This window comes from Suncus etruscus, chromosome 6 (assembly GCF_024139225.1).
Source record: "Suncus etruscus isolate mSunEtr1 chromosome 6, mSunEtr1.pri.cur, whole genome shotgun sequence".
Lineage (NCBI taxonomy): Eukaryota > Metazoa > Chordata > Mammalia > Eulipotyphla > Soricidae > Suncus > Suncus etruscus.
Genome location: NC_064853.1, coordinates 11682444 through 11709678, shown reverse-complemented (window position 1 = coordinate 11709678; position 27235 = coordinate 11682444). Strand labels below are relative to the sequence as shown.

Below are 27235 nucleotides of genomic sequence, written 5' to 3'. Positions count from 1 at the left end.
CCAACATAATGATAGTCTTTTTTCTTCATTGTTAAAATGCATCATTAATTATCTTCCTTCACTGCTAATCATGCCTTCTCTGTTGCCTCTTTAATATTCTAGGAATCTGTTATGAATGAAAAACAATCATTTACAGGCACCAAAGGGAGCATAAGGTGAATTTTGATGCTTCCTTTGGTGCAGAACTTGGAGCATAAGTGATTTGTATTCAGTACTGGATACAAATACAGTATCCATAGGGCCTGGATAAAATAAAATAGTTTCTGCAATAATTTCTCCCTCCTATGTAGGTGAAAATTCTGAACTGAAGATATTTTCTTTAAAAGAAATAATAAAGACCTGCAGATATTTGAGATATTGAGATATCTCAAAGGGTTATACTGCATGTCTTGCATGTGGAAGCCCTGGGTTCAACCCATAACACTACATGGTCCCCTGAGGACTTCTGGAGCAATTCTGAGCATTGAGCTGGGAATAACCATGAATAGAACACTGCCATAATATAGCCCCAAAACAAACACCTGAAGTTAGATACGTTTTTAAAGTTTGCATTTGATATTTTACCACATTCTTTTATTTTGTCATTAATGTTTTTTTGGCTCTCTCCAGTACTGGCTTTCCCATTTGAAGCAATTTCCACAATTAGTTTTTAACAGCATAAACAATGTCTTTTCTTGTGTATTGAATTTGAGTGCTGCCCTTGTTTAAGCCAAGCACAGCGCTAACCAATGACTCATTTCTTTAATTCTTTGATTTATTTAGGATATTCTTCTCTAAGCTCTCGATATCTATCACTACCATAAAAAAATAGCTTAGGCATACAATGCCTATGATTCATATACATTTTTTAACTTTGAGCTGAGAACAACTGGTAATATCAGCATTAAATAAGAAAAGACAGTGTTGATGCTGTTACTTTTAATGAAACTTTTTCCTTTCTATTTTCTGGAAATAGGTAAAGTGTCCATTCTATTTGCCCTGGTCCTCTCTTGTGAGATCTTGCCTTATCTAGCCCTTTGAATTATATTCCTATTCCCCTACAAAATTATTTTATGGAATAATTGTACTAACTGCACGTATGCCCTTATCTTACTTCCCTATGTTGTAGGTAGTATTTTTCCTTTCTTAGTTTCTGTACAAATTGTCTTCAATTTTCTGTTAAAGTTGTAATAATGCCTGTAGAGCCTTTGACACTGAAAACTTCCTTTTTAATCACATGGAGTAAAACTCCTTATCACTTATAGTTGTTAGTAAGCAGAGAGATCATTTGCAAATATCTGAGATCCATAGTGCCCCCTGGCAACCATTATGGTTGATTTGCACAGATTCTTGGCCCTCGCTGAGTACCAAAACCAAAGATGGGATTGCAAGGATGTTATTTAAGATTATCAATCTATTTACTAAAGTGAAGCTGAATTTGGACAGCGATGAAATGGAAATGCTAGTTGTCATTCAAGAATCTCAGATTCATACTGTTGCTATTGGGGGGTTATTTTTAGGGATAAATCCAGCTGTGCTCAGGGCTTAATCTTGGCTCTGCACTCCTGGAAGGTTCGGGGAACATATGGAGTGCCAAGGATTGAGCCTAGATCAGTCACTTGCCAGGAAAATGCCCTACCCACTGTATTATCATTCCAGCCCCTTTTGGGGGTTACTTTAAAAGTTTCATCTTGCCCCAAAGGGAGAGTGCATGCCAGTGACCCTGTTAGCTGTCAAACATCTGTCAGGATGTTGTATTGATGGATCGATATGTGGCCACTCGAGAGCCGTGGAGCTGTGTCTGAATGAAATACACTTACAAAAGTCAATTATTAATGCAAGTGCTTTAACAACTCCCAAATCAGTGGGGACTTGGAGCTGACTTCAGCCAAGTTCACAGATGCTAAAATCTGGCATCTTTCAAGTGTTCATTTCTGGTCCTAGAATCATTCTGAAATATGCACATCACTGTTCGTAGCGTGGTCATCTGTCCAGTGTTTTTTTTTTATTTTTTCTTTCTCCATCAAAATCATTCCTGTGTTTCGATCAGTAAACTGTAATGGCTCTGTGTCATTTGGGATTTTGTCTTTGTGTTTTTGTTTTCCATTCCTTTATATTTCTTTGGTTCGTAGTGTCAGAAGATGATGTTTTTTATGACAAACTGCCCTCGTTTGAAAGGCGCTGTGAAACGCCTGCAGGTATGGTGCTAGCTGAGTGACCTCTGTAGCTCTCTAGACTTCAAAAATCCAAGCCATTCTGCCATTTGAATGCTTTCAATTCCATGGACATGCCACTCACCTCTAGAGCGTCAAGTGCCTCTCAGATGCACCATGTCTATATCCTGTTCATCATGGAACTCATGCCACTGAATTTTTTTTTAAGTGAACATATGAAAAAGCTGCAGATTGCATGACAGTTTCTCAGTGAAAGGTTCACCAAAGGTGAGATGCTCTTGCTTTGAGAATTTTCAAGAAAGGAATAATTTAACTGCTCCAAATTATCTGTCAAGGGACTTCTTTTTAATTAAAAAAAAAAAATGACAGAGATCCGTGAGTCATCTTCTTTTCTCCTTGGTATATCAATGAAGGATGCTTTGTTTCTGGGTGCTCAGATGATTCCGGGTGGGGGGGGGTGCAGATAGAGGATTCTTCTCTTGATTTGAAATTGATATGCAGTACTGTAGTCCTTGCAAATCTAAACTAAAAGGTTTCCTACAATCTGTCACTCCAAGTTTATCTGCTGGAAAACCTAAAAGAGGATGACATGGAAGATGAAACGGGTGCAGCCGTGGCTGAAAGTCCATTTACCCAAACTAGTGCAGTTAAAATATGCTGGTGCCCTGCATGGCCAGGAAGTCTTCCACTCCTTGCGCCCAGAGGCTTGACTGAGTGTCAAGCTGCCAACCACACATATCCATCCCTTAGACATCCATAGCTTTGCTTTTGCTTCCTGTGTCCTGAACTAGCAGGCTAGACTTAAAGCAGAATAACCCGTAGACTATCCGCCTTCCCTTTCTCCTGCACGCTTCTGGCATGCAGTGCCTTTGTCCTCCCCATAGTGAGATTGATGACTGGCTCTGTAACTCATACTATGTCCTTCTCTCTCCCTCTCCTTAACCTTTCCCATCCCGCTTCAACTCCTGGCCATACAGAGAATGAACAGCCTTCCCTCGTTTGGTTTGACAGAGGAAAGTTTTATTTGACTTTTGAAGGTAAGTAGTGCATAGCATACCAGATTCTGATTTATACCCCTTCTTCTTTGTCCCCCATCAGCATTGCCAAATCCCAGTTCGTTTCTAAAGACCTGGTCCCACTTTCTATAGAAAAATGCTATGGCTACTTAGAAAAATAATTTTTTGAAATGAAAGACAATATTACTTGAATTTGAATTTTGCAGGATTTCCCATTTTTCATATTTAAAATTTTAAGAGAATATTTAGCTTATATTGGTTATTTAATGAATGGTGGCCAATCCAAAATAAATAAATAAAAACACTTTTTTCTGTCCAAGGAACTTAACTCTGTCAACCAGGGCTCCTTGCTAACTTTTATTTTTGCAAATGCAGTATAACACACATTTAGGACATTTGGTTGCTATTTGGCATTTAACTTTATTTTTGGGTAATTCTTATTCCTTGATAGCATTTATTGATCGTATACAAATATACATAGACCATAGTGCTAAAGAATGCTGCATATGTAGGATATTAGAAAATGGAAAAAAGAAAAGAGAGTATTTCAATAAAGTCTATTGAAATTTCTTTTGTACCAGTAAAGTAAAACACACTACTACTAGCTTTGCCGATCTTTTCAAAGATTAAGGGGTCAAATATAAATATCAGGTCTTTCAGATGGTTAATCTAAATGATGGAAAATTTGTTATAATTTGTGTTAAGGAATAGTTTTCTTTGGTTTTATATTTCAGTTTTAATTGTCTTACCAGTAGAGACATTTGATTTAAACTTGTAGAGAAAACTTAACTTAAGAATTTAACTTATCGGTTCATTTTAAGAATAAATATTTGCAATATCAGGCAGTACTGGAGCTATTTCATCTCTATGGGGTCCTCAGTGGGGTTCCTGAAAGATCATGCAATGCCTGGAATTGAACCCAGGCTTCTGTTATGCAAAGTTTCTGCTCAGCCATTTGAATGCTCAGCCAGTTGAGAGCTCAGTTGAGCTCTCTCCTACTCTGTAGTTCTTGAAAACAAAAAGCATTTTCCTTTCTTGGCTGTTGTGTTTTGACATGATTTCAACCATTGGAACGACTGACTCCTTTTTAGTGTTCAGTAGTGTGGTAGGATGTGATTTTGTTCTCACAACAATAAATTTTCCTTAAAAAAGTGACCCTGGAGATGGAAATGCTTAGCTTGGAGGAGATTGAATAGTAGCAGGACGCCTGGTCTGAACGAACAGTCCCTGAATATCCTGATGCTTTGCACTAGCTCTGTGGGGGACAAGTCGTCTACTTGTTTACAGGTCTACTAGAAGTGCCCTCTACGGGGGGGGGGGGGGATTTTACACATGGTATCAGATGCCCACCTTGCCTTGGTTCATTTATTTTATAGTAGCCAATATACCTGAGGGCTAGAGAGAGCTCAGTGGGCTAAGCACATGCTCTGCATGCTGGAGGCTCATATTTTATCCATTGTGCCACATCAGCTCCTAAACACTGCCAGGAACAACCCACACACTAAACCTGAAGAAGACCTTTGAACACTGCTAGAGATGACCCCAAAACCAAAAAGCATTTTAAAATTAAAAATACAGATAAGTGTGGAAGCTGTTAGATGTACATTAATGAATCGATATAAATATCAGTGAATGTATAAAAGAAAAGCAATGTGAAGCATATCTTTTTAATTTTAGGAAAGTATGTTGTTAGTAAAGAGCCCCTTCACTAAAGTCAGTGCTGTTGCCAGTGTAAATAATCCAAAATTATTGGATCCAAAATCCCTTCGGCATCTCAAGGGGACCCACGGATGTCATGCAAGAGTTTGAACAGAAACTCTTGGAGTCTCCAGCTTTGGTTATCTTTGTCTTGGAATTTGCTTCCAAGCAGTTTCCCAAAGATGATAGAAGTCACTAGAGGACAAATGAGTGCCCCACCTGCCTCACCAAAAATTCTTAGGCTGCTACAAGTAGTTTAAGATGACCTCAAGTAGAAACCAAAGAATGACATTTTGCCACTAGAGTGACATTACATCTGTTGTAAGAATTGGGAAGGTTTATGTTCCTCCTGTCTGTGCCTCTGTCTCCGGTGTTTTTAGGTAGAGCAACTGGAAGGACTTTTCACTTTGTGCTACTAAAGCAAAATGATCTAGAAGTGGCCATGTTTAAAATAGTTTGACTATTTCTGCCTTATTTACATTTTTTTTTTAAATCGCTCAGTATGTTTTACTAAATCAAACTTCTGGCATGTTTTCGGACACTGGTTTTGTAGTTGTTAGTATTACTAATAGTTCTCTTCATTCAAAGAACGGTGAAAAAGAAGAGTTCCAAAATTATACTTGGGTTGATTAAATGAAATTGATTATCCTAGGATAATCATGTACCAAGTGCTGGGGTCAGTCAGGAATCGTGAGCCATTGGTGAGTCGGAACACAAGGTCACTGAATCTGTGTCTGTAGAGAACAGGAATGTTTGGCTCTCCAGCTCAAATCTTGCAAGAGAGACAGAAATCTATTAGACAATCCTCCTGACTCACAAGTATTCCAACGCATGAAACAATCTCACTGAAACCTTCCACTTAAACTTGATCGTTGCCCTGCACCCTTAATTAAAAGCTATTTTTAAAATGTAGGCTTTTTGACTCATCATTTTAGAACAGAATCCATGGGTGATGCTGCATTTTTTTTTTCTGCTGCAGTGGAAAGGAAGGGAAAGATAATCTGACAATCAGGAGAGGTGACTGTGAAGTATTGAGGCAATTCTCTGAGCATTTTAACATCAAGCTGTTTTCCCAAACAGGCTGTCACTGCTCGATTCGCTTCGTCGACTATGAAATCATCTTGTTTCAGGGAATGGGGGAGGGACCCTGTGGATGTACTCTACTAAGTAGCTTCCTGCCTGCCTGGCTCATTGGCATCTCTGTCTTCAGCACATAGCTGCCTCTATCTAGCCTACAGGCTAGAGTGAATGCCATTGGACCAAGCTGTCCTTACCAGCACCCTTCTCTGCATTCATTGGTTTTCTGCCTAATCACTCACCCATATTTTTCCCTCTGTATCCCAGCTCCCTCTAGGGGCCAGAAGGCAGCCTGAGTCTGACATTTCCCAAACCTCTCCCTGGGGCAAAGTGGCCCTCTGGCTACTGTCTTTTCCTGACAACCTGTAGGAACTCTTCTGTATATATTTACAGCTTCCTGGGGCCTCACCTTCCGGTTCTTCCCCTTCCCTCCACGCTTCCAGGGAAAATTTTGTGCGATAGAGTCAGTTATAGGTCCAATCCAATGCAAATTTCCAGGCCTTTTTGCCTTTGTCAGTTTCCCAGACTCCAACACTAACACGCACAGCTCAGGTCCCATCCTAGGCAAAGTCCACACTGGCATGTGTCATTTGGACTATTTCATAACTTCTTGTCACCCTTCCTGTACATCTAGGATGCTATTAAGTGGTGCAATGCTACAAGAGCACATTGCTTACCCAAGTACGTTCTCACTATGCTGGGCACATCTGAAGGAAAGTCTAAAGAAATGATGTGATGAGTCCAAGCATAAAAACTAGCATAGGGAGGGATAATAGATTACATTGCAGACTGAATTTAAATTTAAAAAAATTTTTTTCAGGGGGCTGGGCGGTGGCGCTAGAGGTAAGGTGCCTGCCTGCCTTGCCAGCGCTAGCCTAGGACGGACCGCGGTTCGATCCCCCGGTGTCCCATATGGTCCCCCAAGCCAGGAGCGACTTCTGAGCACATAGCCAGGAGTAACCCCTGAGCGTCACCGGGTGTGGCCCAAAAACCAAAAAAAAAAAAAAAAAAAAAATTTTTTTTTTTTTTCAGTTTGGGGCCATATCCAGCAGAGTTTAAGTGTCACTCCTGGTGGTACTCAAGGGACCATATGGTGCCAAGTTGGAACCCAGGGTCACTGCAGGCAGAGCATGTAGTCACGCTCTTTGAGCATTCCCCTTGGCCCTGCAGATTGCAGTCTTAAAAATAGGACCTAAAGTGATAAATATGATAAACAATAACTAACATTCTTATGCTTTCTTTGTGCAAAGTACTCTGCAACCATTATTTCGTTTCACCTGTGCTGCTGGAAATTCATCAGATTCAGCAAAACCTAAGTCACTTTGTATTCTCGATGAACCAGGAAGAGCAGAGCAGCATGAATAATGTAGGCTACCTGGCTAGAGGGATAGGATGGTCCTTCTCTTTGCAACAGTATGTCCTTCAGTCTCTTAGAGTACAGTGTGCTTGGGTGGGGTCCCTAATACACTAAACTTCCATCTTTCCAATCCTTATGCTACGCTTAACCTTCTACTTTGCAGACATGTTTCACTTTAGTCCCAAGTCTATCCCATTCTGGCTCAAATTCATACTAAAGTCCTTTTCTCTATACAAATTGCCCTAAGGAGAAGTAGATTTCTGCAAAGGCCTTCCTCTTTCTCTATAGGATAGGAATTGCTGAGTTCCTCTTTAGAACTGTTATCTTTGTGAAAAAGAAAAGTTAATGTGGGCACTTTCTATTTCTAATCTTCTTCAACAAGCTACTGAATAGCGCTTCTTAGTGACAAGCATGACACAATCCAAATGGCCAATGTCCTGAATCTCTCAGCTTCTCAGCCATGATGTGTTGATAGCATCTGGAGAAAGCTGGAAGGGCAAGTCTTTCACCTGTAGTCAAAAAAATAATGATTATTTCACCTGAGAATCACTTGAGAAAGGAAAATTGGAAGGTATAACTATCTTTCTGGAGAGCAACTGCTTTGCTCTGCTAAATCCACTTTCAAATAGGAATTGTAACTCGCCCTTTTCAATCAAAGTTGCAGTAAAGGCCTTGAGTGCCTATTCTATAAATGATAGCTGTATGTAGAACCAAGTAGGTGGAAAAATAGAAACCATTTCCTATATAAATAAAGGCAAAACTTTTTTGATTAAAAATATTTCTGATTCTGGGGACAGAAAGATAACACAGTGGTAGGGTGTTTGCCTTGCATGCAGCCGACCCAGGATGGATGGTGGTTTGAATCCCAGCATCCCATTTGGTCCCCTGAGCCTGCCAGAAGCGATTTCTAAGGATAGAACCAGTAATAAACACCAAGCACCACTGGGTGTGACCCAAAAACCAGAAACCAATAAAAAAAGTTTCTGATTTTTTTTTTACTTTCTTTAAAGAAAATTCATCACATAGTTTCTTTCCAGATAAGTGAGAGCAAAGTTTTTATTAAAAAAGAATAGAAAGAAACCAGAAAAATTAAGGGAAGAAAATCTAAAAAATAAAGGAAAATGGAGTACAATAGAAAGCACATTTGTGAACAATATTGCATATCCAATTAAATCATTAATATAATAGTATAAAGTTTAGTAAGCTCTTGTTAGGTGTCTATTCTGTTAAATTGGTATGTTCCTATAGAGATGACAGCATCAAGCAAATAAAGTTGTCCAGAAATTTAAAGCACTTTTATTACTGATACTGTGAATTTTAGGGGTGAATACTCAGCTGTCAGGCCTTCTGGGAAAAAATTACAGGGGAAGGATGCCTGCACTCACTTCCAAAAGCCCAGGTAATATCAGCTCAAAAGCCAGGGTAGCTGAAGTTTGGTCAGATTGATGTCTCCAATGAGAATCATAGGTGTTGAAGCAGGGCCATAGGAAATACAGTGATTCTGAGTGATGAAAGCAACAGACATGGCTTTGGCAGGGCAGGGAATTGGCCTAACTTTTTCTCCCCCAAAGATGGCCAGCTTTCTATTATGTGGCCAGTGTACCTATAAATTTTATGACTTGGTTTATATCTCATTTGAGAAAATAATGAGTTCATGGAGCTGGACCGGGCAACTGAGTTGTGGGCATCTGATTTTTAATGTATATAAATGTAAAAATAATTCCTGTTGAATAATTAAAGGCCACATAGAATCTATTTCAATAGATTATACCCATTAAGAGAATGCCAGTGAAGCTGAAGCTGTTATGGATCCCACCAAGGTATCTGCTGAAAGTTTTGTTCAGAATTTACCTTGTTACTTCAAAACATAAGAGCTTCCCTGTTCTGAAAATCTCTAGGATTGGCCAACATGCTTCAATTGTACTTGTTCCTTGTGATCTCATTCCTGTTTCTTTGGCCTCATTCATGTATAGGATACAGCTGTTGTGTTGATGATAGAGCAGGGAGCCAATAAGAGAAATGTCTTCTCTAAATTATTCAATCTCTTCTGACACACTTAAGGGAGATGCAATGGGGTTTTCCTTCACACCAAACCATTCTGACACTAACTCCCCAAGCAATGCTGAACCCTCAAATTAAAGTCACAGACACATAAGACTATTCCCCTCTTCTTCAAACACCAATTCCAAGTCTCAGTTTATCACTTGTATTTCTGATGGATTTGATATAAGACCAAGGTTCACACAACCCCCTTATTGAGTCTGATGATTTGCTAGAATGGCCCACAAAACTCAGTGAACTACACACCTGTGAAGTGTACTCAATTCAAGAGCAGGAAAGAGAAATATAAACTAACATATTTCATGTGTTCTCTTTTGAGTCATAGCTCATTCATAATTGGTTGTGTTCACCGTGTGAAACTGTTCGTTTGGGGTGTTTTGTGACATAAGCAAATTGATAGTCATTGGTGAAACATAATGTTATATTTCTCTCCAAGTTTTCTCCTTGAAAGACTGGAAGGTGCAGCTCAAAAGTCTAATTCTCTAATTACATGGTTGGTTCCTTTGGCAACGAGGCCCAAGACTTCAAAAGCTGTCTCATTAAGTTCAACTTGGGCAACTGAATAAGTCAGACTCTATATTTTTTGGGGGGTCACACCTGGCTGCTCTCAGGAGTTACCCCGTGCTCTGTGCTCTCAGAAGCTGCTCCTGGCAGGCTTGGGACACCATATAGGACCAGGATACGTCCTGTGTTGGCCGCACACAAGGTAAATGCCTTACCACTGTGCTCAGGCCCATGAGGCAGACTCTTAATAACAAAAGTTCTATCTCATTCTTATCACTCAGGTGATTATAAAATTTGTGTGTGAAACTGGAAAAGGGAGCAGTGTTATAGGGTTGTTTTTTTTAATTAAAAGATACAACTTGTTCTATTTTTTTCTTTTTTTATATAAATCTTTATTTAAGCAATGGTGCTTAAATTACAAGCATGTTTGTAGTTGGGTTTCAGTCATAAACAGAATACCCCCCTTTCACCAGTGCAACATTCCACCACAAATGCCCCCCACCCCCTGCCTCTGCCGGTATCATGACAGGCATTTTACTTCTCTCATTCTTTAACACGGTCGTGCTAGTTGTTAGTGTAGTTATTTTCCTAGCAGCATTCATCACTCTTTGTGGTGAGCTTCAAATTGTGAGCTGGTCCTTCTGGCCCTCCCATTCCTTAACTCTATTGTTTTGGGGCCTTATTACAGTAATGTTTTTAATTTTTCTTAAAACCCATAGATGCGTGATACTATTCTACAACTTGTTATAAAGGCATTCAAAATACCCATTTGACCACTGGAAAAATCTGAATAAGAGTCTTATGTGCCTTCTATGAAACTTCATGTGCATGGGACAATTGTTTCTAAGTGCAGAGACTTGTATTTAACATGCTGCAGAAACAAAGAAAGAAAATTCATGCTTTCTCTTTGGATCTTTTTCAAGTTAAGACCCTAATAATTAATTTATTACAATTACATAGTTTACAATACCTTGTAGGTTTGGGAAGCACAACGTTTCACCTTTTTATGCATAGAAGTCTCACAGTACCCATCACAAAAGTTCCTTATGCCAAGAATTATAAAATTTTAATATCAGAATCAGAAAATTGCTCCCAGTTTTGGCATTATGTCTGGACTAAATCATGTGAAGGGGAAACTAGAGTAAGCATGAATATACAGGATTTGGGTCAAAATATTCCACTTTGTCACATAGTGGAAGATTTTGTCCTGAACTAGCATGCTATAGCATCTGGTTAGTGTAAATATCCTTTTACAGGTTGAGCAGATAGGAGGTGCTACTGCCATAAATATGAACACCACTGATCACACTCCTGATCACACCACTAATCACACACCTTGGCCTCTGCAAAACTTCACAGATATCAGTTTCTGGATAATCCCTGTGAAGTTATAAAACCTATATTTCAAACCACTATAACATTCAAATTTTGACTGTACCCTTCAGTAAAACATGTGATCTTGAAGACGGAATGTCTGTGAGCATCTGCTTTATCATCATAAAAGTGGAAAGTACAAAAGCCACTGTGAGGTGATTAGGAAAATCTCAAAACTTAGGTATATTTTAAATTAAACTGTGCAATATGAAAGGTGTTTGTTTTGTATATAAATATTTAGATTTTTAGAATAGCTTTGGATTAACAGTCAAATTGAGGCCAAGTATAGAGATTTCCCTTAACCCTTTTTATCCCCAACACACATAACCTCCATTAACATCCTTTATTAGAATAATTTATCATATAACTGAGGTACCTCCAGTGACCTGACATAACAGCAGAGTCCAACTTTCCCTTAGAAATCACCCTTGTTTTTTGAACACATACATCAAGACATTTATCTATTATTATAATATAAAATAAGTCCACAGCCCTAAAAGTCCCCTGTGCTCTACTTACTCATGTCTGCCCCCTCACCCTAGTTCCAGCAAACACCATCTTTCTGATGGTTTTGCTCGTCTGATCTAGTTGCACAATATAGCCCTCCTTGATGTATTTCTTTCACTTTGTACGATGAATTTCAGATTTTTCCATGGCATGTTAGAACTTGATAGCTCTGAAGGGTATTTTTTGTTATTTATACTTTGAAGTCACATTCGAAGTAAATGAGGAATGTTAAGGGAATGGACCAAGAAATTATTATAGCCAAGAAGCATTTGTTTCTTATTTATGTTTCTATAGATCTCTTGAAACTAGTGGTGATTCAACCCCAGGAACTTCCTCATGTATCTCCTTCCCTGGGGATGGTTTGTTTTCTTCATTTTATGGTCAATATAATCCAGAATGCACCATTGTTTTTTACTGTGCCTCACTCCAGAATACATGAACACAGTTTAGCAGTTGTGAAATAGCTTATAGTTTGGGCTGCTTTTGCTTTGTTCAACCTTGAAACCTTTCCCTCTCCAACAGAGGAAGAGATGAACTCCAAGTTTAGACCCTACTTCCCTGAATACATAATTTGACTCTAAAAGAGGGTTTCTCACCAGAAAATGAAGTTACCAGCTGAGAAAATAACTTAACAGCAATAGTGATAAACCCTAAGCCTTGAAAAGAGTAGCTATGTGTCTGCAGTTTTGAAACCTAACATTAAGTTAAATTGATCTCTAGATCAAATAAAGAGAATGAGGGTCAATGATTGAGTAGAAAAATAGAAGAATATTCACTCACTTAGTCCTTCACTGAATATTAGTTTAGAAGCATTCCATAAGATCTTCTGTACTCTCTGCCCTGTTAAGATGGATGGGAATGAAATAATACAGTTTCTATCTTCAAGTTGTTACCAAGAACTAGAAGAGAAGGCACACTCTATCAGAGGCATATTAAAGTAATGCCACTATAGCCTATAAAAATGTGCTAGGAAAATATGAGGAATTTATATTTTTAAGCTAGGGAGAATCTAAGATAATATTCTGGAGACTCGGATACTTCAGCTGACTGACATTATGCAATAGAAAGGTTTTAGTTAATAATTTTCTAATTTGTGGCCAGAGAGATAGCAAGGAGGTAAGGCGTTTGCCTTAAATGCAGAACGACAGTGATTTGAATCCCTTGAGCTTGCCAGGAGCGATTTCTGAGCATAGAGCCAGGAGTAACCCCTGAGTGCTGCTGGGTGTGATCCAAAAACCAAAATAATAATAATAATAATAATAATAATAATAATGTTTTAACTTGAAAAAAAGTAAAGCATGAGGATAGGCATCAAGGTGATATCTCAGAGGAAAACAGAGGGAGAGGTGAGGACTGCTTTAAGTCTAAAATTGAGAATAAAGAGAGCATATTCTAAAGGGCCTTAAATACCAAGAAAACTTTGAGTAACTATCTTTATGTCTGATGAAATGTTGAGAATTTCTTGGAAAAGGAAGTATTAGTAGATCTGATCATCTTAGGTTTATAGGTCAAGCAGTGGGGAGAAAATTGGAAATTAACTGAAGCAGTTCAAGGGACAAATATGGACAGTCAAGTTTACCCTTCCAGATCTGATAAATACTGTTGAAATAAAAATATTTCATCTCTGCTGGAACGTAGAAAGGAGTAAAAACTTCCACCCAAGAACCATTGCTAACCAGGGGGGGGAAAAAAAGTCTCCATGAATGCTAGATTTGGTTGGAAGACTGTATTAAAACTCTCAGGTTAGAGTTCCTATTCGACATTCATGAGCATCCACAGTAAATGAAATGTGGGAATTATGAAGCCAATGATTTAAAGATAAATTCAGAAACCCTCAAAATGAGAGCTTACTCTGGGGACAGGTATATACTCAAGAGCTACATGGGGAAAATAATGTGAGCCTGGTGACTTGAAACCTCACTCCATCAGTCATTTCTTTAAACAGCCACTTAAATATTAGGGATTGATTCTGAATGCATTATAGTTAATGGTTATGTTTTGGTGGAGACTATTTAATACCCAGCTCTTCTGCTGGACTATTGTCTCATTTATTCATGCTGGAGGCTGACCTAACTAACTGACCCAGTTGAACTCTAAATAGGGCTATTCATCTAAGTAGCAGATAGGAAATTTGTAGACAGTAAGCCTAAAACAAAACAAAATAAAACCAACTTTAATCAGAGTAGTTACCACAAATACAAGCTAATGTAGAGAGAACAAAGGCCATCCCTTCTTTTATGGCTGCCCATCTAAGCTTCTGGTTTTTCTCTCTCGGCAAATAGAAATGGAATGACTTGCGCAAACTTCAAAAATAGTTTGGTGGGGCCGGGAAGGTGGCGCTAGAGGTAAGGTGTCTGCCTTGCAAGCGCTAGCCAAGGAAGAACCACGGTTCGATCCCCCGGTGTCCCATATGGTCCCCCCAAGCCAGGGGCGATTTCTGAGCACATAGCCAGGAGTAACCTCTGAGCGTCAAACGGGTGTAGCCCAAAAACCAAAAAAAAAAAAAAAATAGTTTGGTGGTTTGCATTTCTTAGGGGTAAAATGAAAATTTGATTTTATAGAAAGTTTCCTTTCCTTTTCACCATGATAGTGGCTTAAGAAAGATGTTAAAATTTTCTAACTATGCCTGCAGAAAACCAAGTACTAAGTCATATTCAAAAAAAGAATAGGTTGTTAATAACATTTTAGAACTTGGCTAAGCTCTCTCTCATAATAGCCTCAATATACATATGTCTAGACATCGTGATAGTTATTTTGTTTGTTTGTTTGTTTGTTTTTGGCTTTTGGGCCACACCGGTGACGCTCAGGGATTACTTCTGGCTTTGCGCTCAGAAATAGTTCCTGGCTTGGGGGACCATATGGGACACTGGGGATCAAACTGAGGTCTGTCCTGGGTCAGCCGCGTGCAAGGCAAATGCCCTACCATTCTGCTATTGCTCTGGCCCTGATAGTTAATATTGTTTTAATATTCTTTTTATTTTCTTTTTTTTGGTTTTTGGGTCACACCTGGCGGTGCTCAGGGGTTACTCCTGGCTCTATGCTCAGAAATTGCTCCTGGCAGGCACAGGGGACCATATGGGATGCGGGGATTCGAATCACCGTCCTTCTGCATGAAAGGCAAACGCCCTACCTCCATGCTATCTCTCCGACCCCCGGGTAGTTAATATTCTTAAGTGAAGATGGGTAATGTCTTTGTATTTGATAGAAAGGGCCTCTCAAACATTTCTCCAAGGCCAAGGATCCACTTCCAGTGATACGCAGTCACCCAGTCTGGACAGTTCAATTCTTGGATCCTGTGATATGCTGCACCTCATGATCCTGCAGTGCTTGGGGGTTGGGGATCATCATGAACTACAATGTAGGTCACCAAGCCTAGCAATGGTCAGGGGCCTCTGGGGCTTCACTCAGCTGTGGTCAGGAGTGGGTCTCATGAGGTACCAGGGACTCACCTTGGGCCCTCACTCATAGAAGGCAGCATTCCCATCCTCTATTCATCAGACCCATCTTCATATTATGTCTATATACCAAATGTACTATACTAGATAAAGCTGAAAACTTCTAAATTTTTCTCTACCCATTTATTCCATTTTGAAATCTGTAATACAGGAAATAACTATTTGTAGAACAAGGCTTTGAAAGAACTGTGTGATTGCTATAGCTCTAGTCATTCTCTCAAGTGTTTACTGAGTGCACAACCCATTTTAAAAATCACTTTAAGAACAGGAAAGAGTCACTTTGGTTGTCATGGTGTGCAAAAGCTAGACATTAAATACAGAGCCTCCCTAATGTGCAGGGAATATTATGGGTAGTTCAGGAGAAAGAGGACACTATTTTGGAGCTAACCATCAAGGAGGCTGATTGGAAATGAGGGGGGGACCTTCTGGAAATTGACCTGGGAACAAAATGAAGCCAACACAGACTGCTTTGAGGAAATAGAAAATGTTGCTGAATTTGAATTCTGCAATAAAAATTGTATGTAATATATTAAGGCCAGAGTGATGGCACAGTGGGTAAGGCATTTGCCTTGTACCTGGTTGACCAGGGTTTGATCCCTGGTATTCCATATGTTCCCTAAGCCTGCCAGGAATAACTTCTGAAAGAAGAGCTAGGAATAACCTTTGAGCACCACCACATGTGGCCCTCTCCCCAAAAGAAGTTTTATGTAATATGTAAATAGGACAATCTATAGGACATTATCTTAAAATAGACTTTCCAATTTAATGGTATCCATTTTCTCTATGTATACATTTTTTTTCATATGTGTAGGAAACCTATACACATACCTACATACAAAAAAAGGATCTAGGTAGGGTTTTTGGAGTTAATGCACAGAGAGAAGTGTGTGTTCACGCATCCATGCTTTTGGCTGTGTGAGTGGTAATGTGCACACTGGTGTCGGCTCTAGAAATCATTTTCTAGGTCTAAATTAGAACTTCCAAACAATGTCTGTTTTTTCCCAAGCAAATTACTGTCTCAATCTTCATTTGAAATTAAGAGTCTCCATGGCACTTCCTTCAAAGTGTCTTGGCCCAACTTCCATAGTCAAACCATGAGATAAGTTTCACTCTGGTCTCATACCACATGTTCCTTACTTGTACCCTGTCCCTGTTTTGTGTTGTCATCCTTCTTAGAGAAAATGGACTGCCCATCCTCTTCCACACACAGCACCTGCTGACTTAACCTGCTGGGAGCAGCAACCTGGCTCCTGTTCTATTAACAAGGACAAGTCATCATTTCTCTGCTGTTTCTGAAATGTTATACCGATTTGCCAACGCAATGCCACTTCCCTGCTGCCCTCCACTAGGCCAGAGTCTGGCACAAAAGCTAATTTGTTGAGATTAACAATCTGCCCGCTGACTTGCTCCTTGAAGTGCCATGTACATGCCAATGGGGGCTCTTGAGTAAGGAAGGAACTTATTCAAGATTCTTGCATTCAAGAGCTTGTCCTGCCGCAGGTAGCAAAAATTGTTGGCCATCCTAAGTGCACAGAGATTCCAAAAGTTTCTGGCAGGATATTCCCCTGTCTAAGCTCACTTCTATATCTAGAATGGGAATAGTTATTTTTATTTTTTTTCTAGGTCCCATGAATTACAACAGTGTTAATATTAGTGCTTTAGGCATATGGTACCACTGCTTTACATTCACCACCAGCAGCCCTCACTCATCATTCCTGCCTATAGGGCACACCCACCCAGCCACATTATGCTCCTGTTCCACTGACAGAATCTCGGGCAAAGAAACCTAGGCTTCTGTTTAAGTCTTGTGGCACTATTTTGCCCAGAAATATTCTCTTCCTTGGGGCTGGAGTGATAGCACAGGGGTTAAGGCACATGCTGTGTACAGACCTGATACCAGTCTAATCCCCAGCACCATAGGGTTCCCCAAGCACCGGCTGTTTGTAGGCCTACTAGAGACCACAAAGTATTGCCTGGGTGGCCTAGATGATCCCTGACTGCAGGGCCTGAGCATCCTCTTGTTCTCACTTCTGGCAGTCAGGAAGGAAGGAAGGGAGGGAGGGAGAGAGGAAGGGAGGGAGGGAGGGAGGCAGGGAGAGAAGCAAGGAAGGAAAGAATGAGAGTCTTAAAAAACTAAAGAGGCTGCTTCAGAGATTAAGGCACTTTTCTTGCCCATAGCTAGCCCTGGTTCAATTCCATGTGTACTACATATGATCCCCCTAAAATGATACCTGAACAGAGATCCACTGAACACAGTAAGCCCTAACATTACCAGATGTGACCCAAAACATAAAATATAAATAATTTATTTAGGTAAATAAATATTTGTCACTTTTTATTGAAATAACATTCATTGATATAATGGATTTAAGGGCATAATTTCATGCTTTTTCATATAGTAAGCATTTAAAATATATCCATTTATAAATGGCATTTTTCTGGTAAAGCTTATCCTCAAATGACAAGGCTATTCTATATCATTGTACTTAATCCTCAGAGCATCTGTGGAAGGTTCTATCTCCACTTTCAAATGGTCAGGCTGAGTCTAAGAGAGATTTACAAGGTCAAACGCACAGAAACAAATTAAAGTCAAAATTAAAATTTTATGTTTGTTTTTGTGTTTGAGCCACACCAAGCCATTTTCACAGATTATTCCTGTCTCAGCTCTTTTTTTTTTTTTTTTTTTTTTTTTTTGGTTTTTTGGGCCACACCCTGTGACGCTCAGGGGTTACTCCTGGCTATGCGCTCAGAAGTTGCTCCTGGCTTCTTGGGGGACCATATGGGACGCCGGGGGATCGAACCGCAGTCCGTCCTAGGCTAGCGCAGGCAAGGCAGGCACCTTACCTCCAGCGCCACCGCCCGGCCCCCTGTCTCAGCTCTTATAAACCACTTATGGTGGTTTGGAAGACCATATGGGATACCAGGGATTGAATTGGGTCAGCTGCCATGTAAGCCAAATGCCCTCCCCAAATGCTCCATTCCCGAAAGTCATGATTAAAATTAAATTAATATAATTCTAAGCATTATTTTCCTTATCACTTCACTATACAAAATAAATGCTATAAATCACTGTCACATAGAATATAGTTTATCTTTTTTACTAGTTCATATGAATGGGAAATTTGCTTTAGAAAAAGCTTGAGAAAAAGCTAACCCAATTTCACTCTGCTGCTTGATACAATTCGTGGGCTTGCCTCTCTCTTCTTGGATTCATTCTGAGACTTTTTAGCTTGCATCTGTCAGCTTTGGAGCCTGAATTTTTATGCCCGGATATAAAGATTGCTTTTCTCTTCCATACAGCAGGTCTGGTAATTGGCAATTTGGGAATAGTGTCTTCTTGTTGTTTAATTTAAACATTTTTGTTTAATGAACAAAGTTCTTTCTATTGTGGTATCAGGAATTCACTATTACAATATCATTCAGAATTCCAGCATGCTACCAATCTCATCATACCACCACCACCACCGATGTTCCTAAATTCTCACTTACCCCCTACCTTTATAACAGGCACGATTCTATGTCCCATTGTTACAACAAATACCAAGTGGAATGATCATAAAATAGAAAAATAGAATTTAATTTGTGACAATTATTATATTTCACAATGGAACTCGGAATTGTTTGAGAATTTACTGAGCTAGTTGGTGCTAATTGAACTTTCTGTGTTGTATTTTCTCATTGAGTTTAGTGGTCTTTTCCACAAGTTTTCCACCAAATTTGCTGTGCTTGTGTCCTACAGGGATACTGTAAAGTTTGGAGTTGTCATGCAGCATTCAATGTGGTTACACACTCGAAGTTGGGACAATTTCTTGGCAGTTGATGAAATTCAGTTGTGGAGCTGAACCATTTTTATGCCGATTGTGGGTGAGGGTTCTGGGCCTTCTGGCAGGGAGGGGAATCTGAGAAGGAAATTCTGAGAAGGCCCCAAGGTTCATAGCCCAGAGACCTGGTCTACATGAGACAATTCAGTGGCTTGGCATCTCTTTGAGGAGAATAATATTTTCTAAACAAACGTGACTTTCTTCCTGCTTTTCCACACTTATGCTTATATAATCCTTCGCTTTAGTCCTAGATTAGTAAATTTTGCTGCTCTGGAACATCTAGCTTTTGTTATGTGTCTGTTTTGCCTTGCAATACAGACCTGGTTGAGATAAAAGAACATTTCTAAATTTCACCACTGAAAATGAAGAAAAGTGTAGAGGAAGGGATATGAAGCATTTGCTTTGAGCACAACTTACATGCATGTCACCCTGCCAGACAAGTGATGAACTGGCAATGTTGATGTGAGGTTTCAGAATGAACCCAAAAAGTCAAGAAGTAACTATTATCTAACATAAATTCTGAACCCTAAATTTGTAGTTTTTGGTTTTGAAGCCACAACCTGCAATGTTCAGGGTTTACTCCTGACTCTGTATTCAGAGGCTCAGGGGACCAACAGGATGCCAAGGATTGAATCTGGATTGACTGCCTGCAGGACAAGTACCTTACCCACTGTGCTATTGCTCTAGCCTGTGGACTCTGCTTTTATATTGAAGTTTTTTTTCTTTTCTCCTTTAAAAAATAAAACAAACAATGCCAAGCATCAAACCCAGGACTTCACACATAGAAGACAAGTCCTCTACTATTGACCACATTCCCCAATTTTTTTCTATTTTTATTATTTATTTACCTTTTCTCCTAAAATTTCTCTCCCTTCCCTTTTTTCTTTCTTTAACACATTTACATATTCAGTGCATGCTCCGTGATCACTTACATATTTCCATTCATAAAAACTATTTCTGCAATTTAAGGACCTTTCCTTTGAAAGATGTCAAAACATTATGGAGAAGTCAAATGTTTAGGATGTGTGTTTGTGTTTGTGTGTGTGTATAAACATTACTTATAGAGAGTCACAAAAAAGTATCTTTTAGAAAATATAATCATCAGGGTGCTTCCTGCTTTCTTACATGCGGTGTGAGGGAAAGGCCAGCAGAGGGGAAGTCGAGAAAGGAGTCAAAGTCTCTATTTTTACATCTGTAAATATGGAATAATCATAGAACTTATTATGCTCGGTATTTAGGAGTTCACTACATAAAGTCCTTACCAGAGTTCTTGGAGAGGAGCAAATCTACAAATTTGTTTTGTTGCAGCAGAACTATTTTTGTAAATCAGAAGATATAAGGGTGATATTTTGGCTTTTCTGCTTACTATCAGAATGAACTTGGGCTCATGAAATAGACATATTCACCCTTATTCTGCTTATCCCTTCACTGTACAAAGAACAATGTAAAAATATGATATATTATCTACTTTGAGACAAATATCTTTATATTGATTCTTCCTTGAATTGCCAATAGTAATGTCTTAAGTAATATTTTAATATCTGTTCTCTAATTTCATCTTTTCTTAATTTTCCATTAGTATATTGTAGCCTCCATCTATGTTAGAAATTTACAAAAGAAACAGGCATGTCTCAAACATTTCTGTTTATCTCCCAGCATCTAAGACAATGTGTAATTTTTGCAGGAACTTACATTTGAATGAAACAAAAGACAAAAATCAAAAGACAGCATGTTTCCTGTTTTGATCTAAGAATTGATCAAATGATTTCAACAGCTAAAATATCCACCAATATTCAAGGAGGAAAAAACTTAACATGTAGGCATAGAAGTCATTGTTCTTAGGATTTAATGTTCTCATGATCACAGTTTAGTGATAGAAGGAACCCAAAAACTCTGGTCCATATTTTCTTTTCAGTAAATAATCTCTTTACTGAGAGTATGAGTGAGGTGGAGTGTTAGTGCAGGCTGTGTGCACTGGAGACCTTGGTTCTATCACAAGACCAGAGTCACAAGTAGAACCCAAAGAACACTGTGTGTGATGAACCAAATGAACACACAAAAAAATATGATTTTTAGTGTTTCGCACAAAAAAACCTTAGAAAAACTAACTCTAACTCAATAACCATAGAAATCAAAGTTTACCCTGACAAAATAACAGTACGAGCAATACTAATATTAACATTTTTTCCCCAAACCATACCAAGCTAAAGTCTTCACCAGTTTTGTTCCTTTTGACACACAAAGGCTTCTCTGCAAGCCTTTGACATAGATAATATTGGCACCTATTCTGAGTAGTGGATTAAATACTGTGCCTCTGGTAGTACAGATTGTGGACAGTGTAGGATTCAAGGCCAAGGCTGAGTGAGTCCCAAGTCCAAGCTTCCTTTTCTCAGATCACAGAGCACCAGCCATCTGCTCTACTGCTCATTAGCGATCAATCTTGCAGGGAAATCACCTCATGGTGCTGGCACTTGAGCTATTGTCTTAAGCTCCTTTGCACATGTTATTGCTATCAGGGTTTCTATAGGTTTGTCTCATTTCCTGAAAGCCTAAATCCATGTGTCCCGGTGCTACCTTGTACATACTCAGGAAATAGGGTCCTCCAAAACCTCTAGGGAAGGCTTAGTGTTTTCAAAATAAACTTATTTTTGTGCCTGGTTCCTATTGTTTAATCAAGTGTTAATACATGTTAATGGATTAAAATCATAGGATACTGAGCCATAATGATAGTACAGCAGGTAGGGCACTTTCCTTGAATGTAGCCAACCCAGGATTGACACCCAACATCTCATAGGGTTCCCTTGAGCCTTGGGAGTGATCCTGAGTGCAGAGCTAGGAGTAGGCTCTAAGCATTACCACTTGTGGCCTCGAAACCAAAAATAAAATAAAATAAGATTATAGGATCCACAGCTGAAGAGATAGTCCAAAGTATTAAAGTGGATAGTTGACCTGTGGTGACTTTGGTTCTAATCCTGGCAGCTCATGGCTCCTCAGCATCTCAGCATCGTCCCTGTGTATCAGCAGGGCTAACCCCAGAAATCCCTGTGTGCTACTTAGGCAATCCCTAATCCAAATTAAATCATAGGATCCTAAAATAAAAAATATTGTTTTGAGGTTCTATTGGCTTCGTTTTAATCCTCCAGAAAACCCAGTTAATTGACTTTCCCAAGATCATAAAGCTGTTAAATTAAAAAGGTGGTCATACAATTTGGTTCCTTGAGTTAGTAGTGCCTGGCAATATTTCAGATATTTGAAAATAGTTTTTAGATTTTCTTTATCCTCTTAAGCTTTAAAGTTTGAGCTTCTCACCCTCTTGGCTATTCTCCTTGTGTTAGTCTAGTTTTACAACAAGTAATTAAAAGAAGTTTCTCTACAGTGTATGAAGGCACAGAAGCACTCATGGATTACTAATAGAATCTTCAGTGAATATAATCTTAAAATGATTTTAAAATGTAAAAATAAACTGTCAAAACTTGTGATTAGAACTTTGACTGCCTTTTTTAAAAAATCCCTGCCTATAGTTCTAATTCTGGATCTAAGAACCTAAATTCAAAGTAAAATAATATTGATTTGGGAACAAAACAAAATTAGAATAACAACTACCTAAAAATAACCCAGAAGTCAGAAACTGCTATGGAATAATGTATTGTTGTTGAAAATGACATATGAATAATATAATGAAATTTATGTAGTAAGGGGAAAAGGCAAAATATAAAAGGCCATATTCGTTGCAATACAAAGAAATGGGAAATAATGAGAGGTGTTTAAGTTGTGACGTGTAATGTCCTACCACCAGTCTCACCACCTCTTAGCTTCCCTCTTTTAGCATTCCCAAGTTCCCTTCCATCACATCCTAGCTTGATGAATTAGAAAAAAAATAACAGTCTTATGAGCGACAAGATCAAGGTATGCAGACAACAACTTAAACTCACCCAGCAATTCAATAAATATTTGCTTGCCCTCAAAGGACACAAGATTACTAAGAACACACAATAACAAATAATTAGGCCTGGCACCTAAGCACTGCATAAACACTTTGACACAACTGAGGATCAATCTGAAATGCTCTGCATCCCAGTGGCACAAATCAAAGCAAGTCTATAAACATTCATCAACTACACAATCATAGTCAGTTTATAGCTATGTAGATAACATGTTCAAGACACATAATCATTAAGTATCAAAATGTAGGTGGAGGTAATGATAGAGTGGATGTTGAAGATGGTGGTGACAGTTGTAACTAGCACAGTGAACATAACTTCTTTTAATTTTTATTCCCTCCCCACCTCCCTCAACCCTTCATTGTCATTGCTGTCGACGTGGTGGCGATGGTCAGGATGACAATCATATCTGCTGAGTTGCTTATGCATTTTTTTTTAGCTGTGGTGCTTGCCAAGAATTGCATGCTCTGCTATGTTGCTCACAAAGTAGGCTGCTGTACACTCCATTATTTGTGGTGCTTTCATCATTCTGTCTGGGGCTCATTCTTTATATAAAGTGATGGTTATGGGTATCACCAGGTAGTCATGGCAGTATTCACACATGTGTGTGTCAGGGGTTACATTCCTTGGAGCTGGGATACCCACTCTTCTTTTTAAATTACTAACTTTTACTGGGGGTAACTGGTGCCCCCAAGTATTTTTATTGTTCACATGCGTTGCTCATAACTCATGTGTTGCACTAGGCATTATAGTCAGCATGTCCACTGGATATCAGAATTAACCTGAACACATCCTGGGACACTGGAAGTTTGAACCTAGGACCATTTGTTTGCAATTCAGACACTCTCAGCCACTGTGCTATTCTTTCAGGTCCTAGGCTATATTTTATTTTTATTTTTATCAAGGCACTATGATGCACAATGTTACTCATAGTTGAGGTTCTGGCCTACAATGTTCCAGCACTAGTCCCACCACCAGTGTCAACTTCCCTTCACCAAGTGTCCCCTAGGTTCTTACCTGCCATATTCCTCACCCTTCCAACATGGTGCCTTAACAGGCATATTATAATCTTTGGTTGATGTTTGGTTGTGGATCTCATGCTTTCAGTGTTGTTGACTCTGTGGTTTGGATAAAGAGATCTAACACTCCTGCTATGCCTTGATGCCTTCCCACAGCTACTTCTCATCTGCTGCTTTTTGCTACCTTTACCCCCTTGATATCTTTCTCTTTCTGTCTTCATTCCTATATTATGAAGTCTGGAGGGATCAAGTTTACCCCCACTTTAATACCTCATCCAGGTATTCCTTCCTATATGACAGATAAGGAATATTACCCTGTGGCTATTCTTCTTCTGACTTAGGTCTATTAATACAATATATTCCTAGATCTTGATTTTCTGAGGCACAATTGTGAAGTATATTATTTTAATGTATCTCTCTTCTATTCCATTATTGCATATAAGAAAGGTCATGGACTTTTGTGTGTTGAATTTGTCACTTGCCACCTTACTGTTGAAGCCTATTGCTTCTAGAAATTTCTTTATAGTGCCATTAAAGGTTTTCCAAGTATAGTAATATATCTATAGAAAAATGAGAGTTTAACTTTCTTTCCAATATAAATGCCCTTAATATCCTTTTCTTGCCTAATTGCTATAAAAATGGCTTCCAACATTGTACTGAATGGTAGTGGTGAGAGTTTTGTGCCAAACTTGGGAAAGCTTTCATTTTTTCACCCTTGAATGCAATGATTACTATAGATTTGTGATAAATGCTTTAACTATATTGAGGAAAGTTTCTTCAACTATTTTATTGAGAACTTTTATGTTAATGACTGTTGGGATCTTGTTGGGGTTTTTTCTGCATCATTTGAATGATCAGATGATTTTTACTTTTCTTTGAGTTGATGTGATGTATTACATTGATTGACTTATATATATTAAACATCCATGCATCCCTATAATGAATCCTACTTGGTCATGGTATCTTTTTTATGTGTTTTTGTACTCAGTTTGCTAATATTCTATTGAGGATCTTAGTATCTATGTTTATCAGGGATATAAGCCTGTAGTTTTCCTTTTTGTGATGTCACTGCTTTTGGTAGTAGGATAATGTTTGGGAGGATTCCATTTTCTTCAACTTTCTGAAAAAGCCTAAAAAGAATTGGGAGTAGGCTGTCTTTAAAAGTTTTGAAATAATAGCTAGTAAATTCACCTGAGATTCTTTTTATGATAAGATTCTTTATATTTTCAGCACCTATTATAGTGCCTAATGCTTAATAGATAGGAAAAAATTCTTATTAAAGTAAGAAACATTCTTAATAAAGTAATTATATGTTATTAAGTTCAAGGTATTGAAAGTCTATTCATGGTAGTTGTGGTGCAATAACAAAAACTGAAAAATATTGAAATTGTACCCCTAAAAACACACAGAGTTGTGATGATCAAAACTAAGACACTATCAAACACCTAGGTAATATATATAAAAAGAAACTGGTACGAATTAGAATCATTAAAGAAAATTTTACTTGGGAGTAGATGGAAAGGTTAACTGGGGTTTGGGGAGCTTCTTTTATAGCTAAAATACCAGAAAAAAGTGACTGAATAAATAATTTTAAATGCATAACATGTGGTCTGTGATGGGGTGAGGAAAGTAAATGTATTTGTAGGAAGAAGTGAGCATGGAATTAATTACTTACTGTTCAGTACCTACGTAGAGAGACAGAAATCCCAAAACCCACTTTATTCAGAATCCTCAAGCTATATAGAAACCCTACAAGGTTTCACTTATAATACAAAAAACATGAGCTTCATGGAGTGACAAATAAGGTTTGAGTTTTAGTTTTGCCTTTTCATGACCTTTATTCTACTGCATTCAGAAAGTTGCTTGATGTTGAACTTCAGTTTTCTTTTCTGTAAGTGGAAACTTGGGTTTCATGGAGGGCTTTAATGAGATCAGTCTTTCATAAAGTGCTCATTTCAGTGCTGGGAACATAGAAGTTGTCCTACAAACATGAGACTCAGCTGGGTTTTGATATTGTAAATTGATGCATTTTGTGTTTCTCCTAAGTCAAGGTGTGCATTTTGATGGCATCTGATTTTGAATGTGTGATCTGAAACCTACTTAAATTTTTCTTGAAATGGAAATAATTCGGGGTGGGGAAGACAACATGTAACATGATGCCACATGGTTGATTTTCACTTCAAATTGAAAAAAGAAAAAGAAAATTTAAGTGTGAGCAATTGCATAGATAAACTACTAATATAGGAAACATCAAAATTTTTATTAACTGCCTACTATACAAACTGTCATGCAAATACTGCCTGAAGTTTTATTAAAAAAAAAAAAAGAAGAAGAAAAAAGAAAAACATTGACAATCCCTGACTTTAGGCTTCTGCTTGGATTTTTTTCTGTAGTAAAATGCATAGTTGAATTAACTTCAAGTGTGTCTGTCTATAAACCAGCCAAATATTTTCTTTTAAATACTTGAGCTGTATGTTGAGTAGACAGTTATAGTTCTTAGCACATCCATTTTTGTTTCATAGTTTTCATCCTTTAATCCTGGAGTGGGCTTTTAGTTCTGCACATAAGTGCCTATAATGTAAATGCATATATAAGTGATGGTTTTATTTCCTGCAGGTTCTTCCAGGGGTCCCAGCCCTCTAACCATGGGTGCCCAGGACACACTACCAGTTGCAGCAGCATTTACAGAAACAGTTAATGCCTACTTCAAAGGAGCAGATCCAAGCAAGTAAGACCAGAGTGGGGTCCATAGATTTCTTTCCAGACTCTGTCCTTTGTTGGGGGGGGGGGGCACTCTACATAACCCATTTCATTTCTGATCTTAAAACCAACTAAAATAATCCACTTGAGAATAACTGATGGCAATCTCACATAGAAAAGAAGATTTAATTATGAAAAGTTAATCTCTTAGTTTTTTAAATGTACCTAAAAGTTCACAAGGATACTATCTCATAATCTGGGAGTCTTTGATTTCATTAGGGGTTGCAAGTAAAAGGAAACAGTGGTGTAACTCAGTCAACAGAAATCAAATGTTATTTCACAAAAAGCAAATATCTAGATTTTTTTGTTTGTTTGTGTTGGGTCACACCCGGCAGCACTCAGGGGTTACTCCTGGCTCTACGCTCAGAAATCACTCCTGGCAGGCTCGGGGGACCATATGGGATGCCGGGATTCCAGCCACCGTCCTTCTGCATGCAAGGCAAATGCCCTACCTCCATGCTATCTCTCTGGCCTCCCTAGATTTTTTTTAAT

General features: G+C 38.6%; 1 protein-coding gene across 1 annotated transcript in view; it reads left to right on the top strand.

Annotated features, from left to right (window-relative positions):
• SGIP1 (SH3GL interacting endocytic adaptor 1) overlaps positions 1 to 27235 on the top strand; it is a 216755-nt gene that overhangs the window by 166643 nt on the left and 22877 nt on the right. Inside the window, exons 16-18 of the mRNA XM_049774428.1 lie at positions 2112 to 2177; positions 3131 to 3190; positions 26600 to 26711. Of these exons, the coding sequence (XP_049630385.1) occupies positions 2112 to 2177; positions 3131 to 3190; positions 26600 to 26711 (238 nt within the window). The remainder of the gene's footprint in view (positions 1 to 2111; positions 2178 to 3130; positions 3191 to 26599; positions 26712 to 27235) is intronic.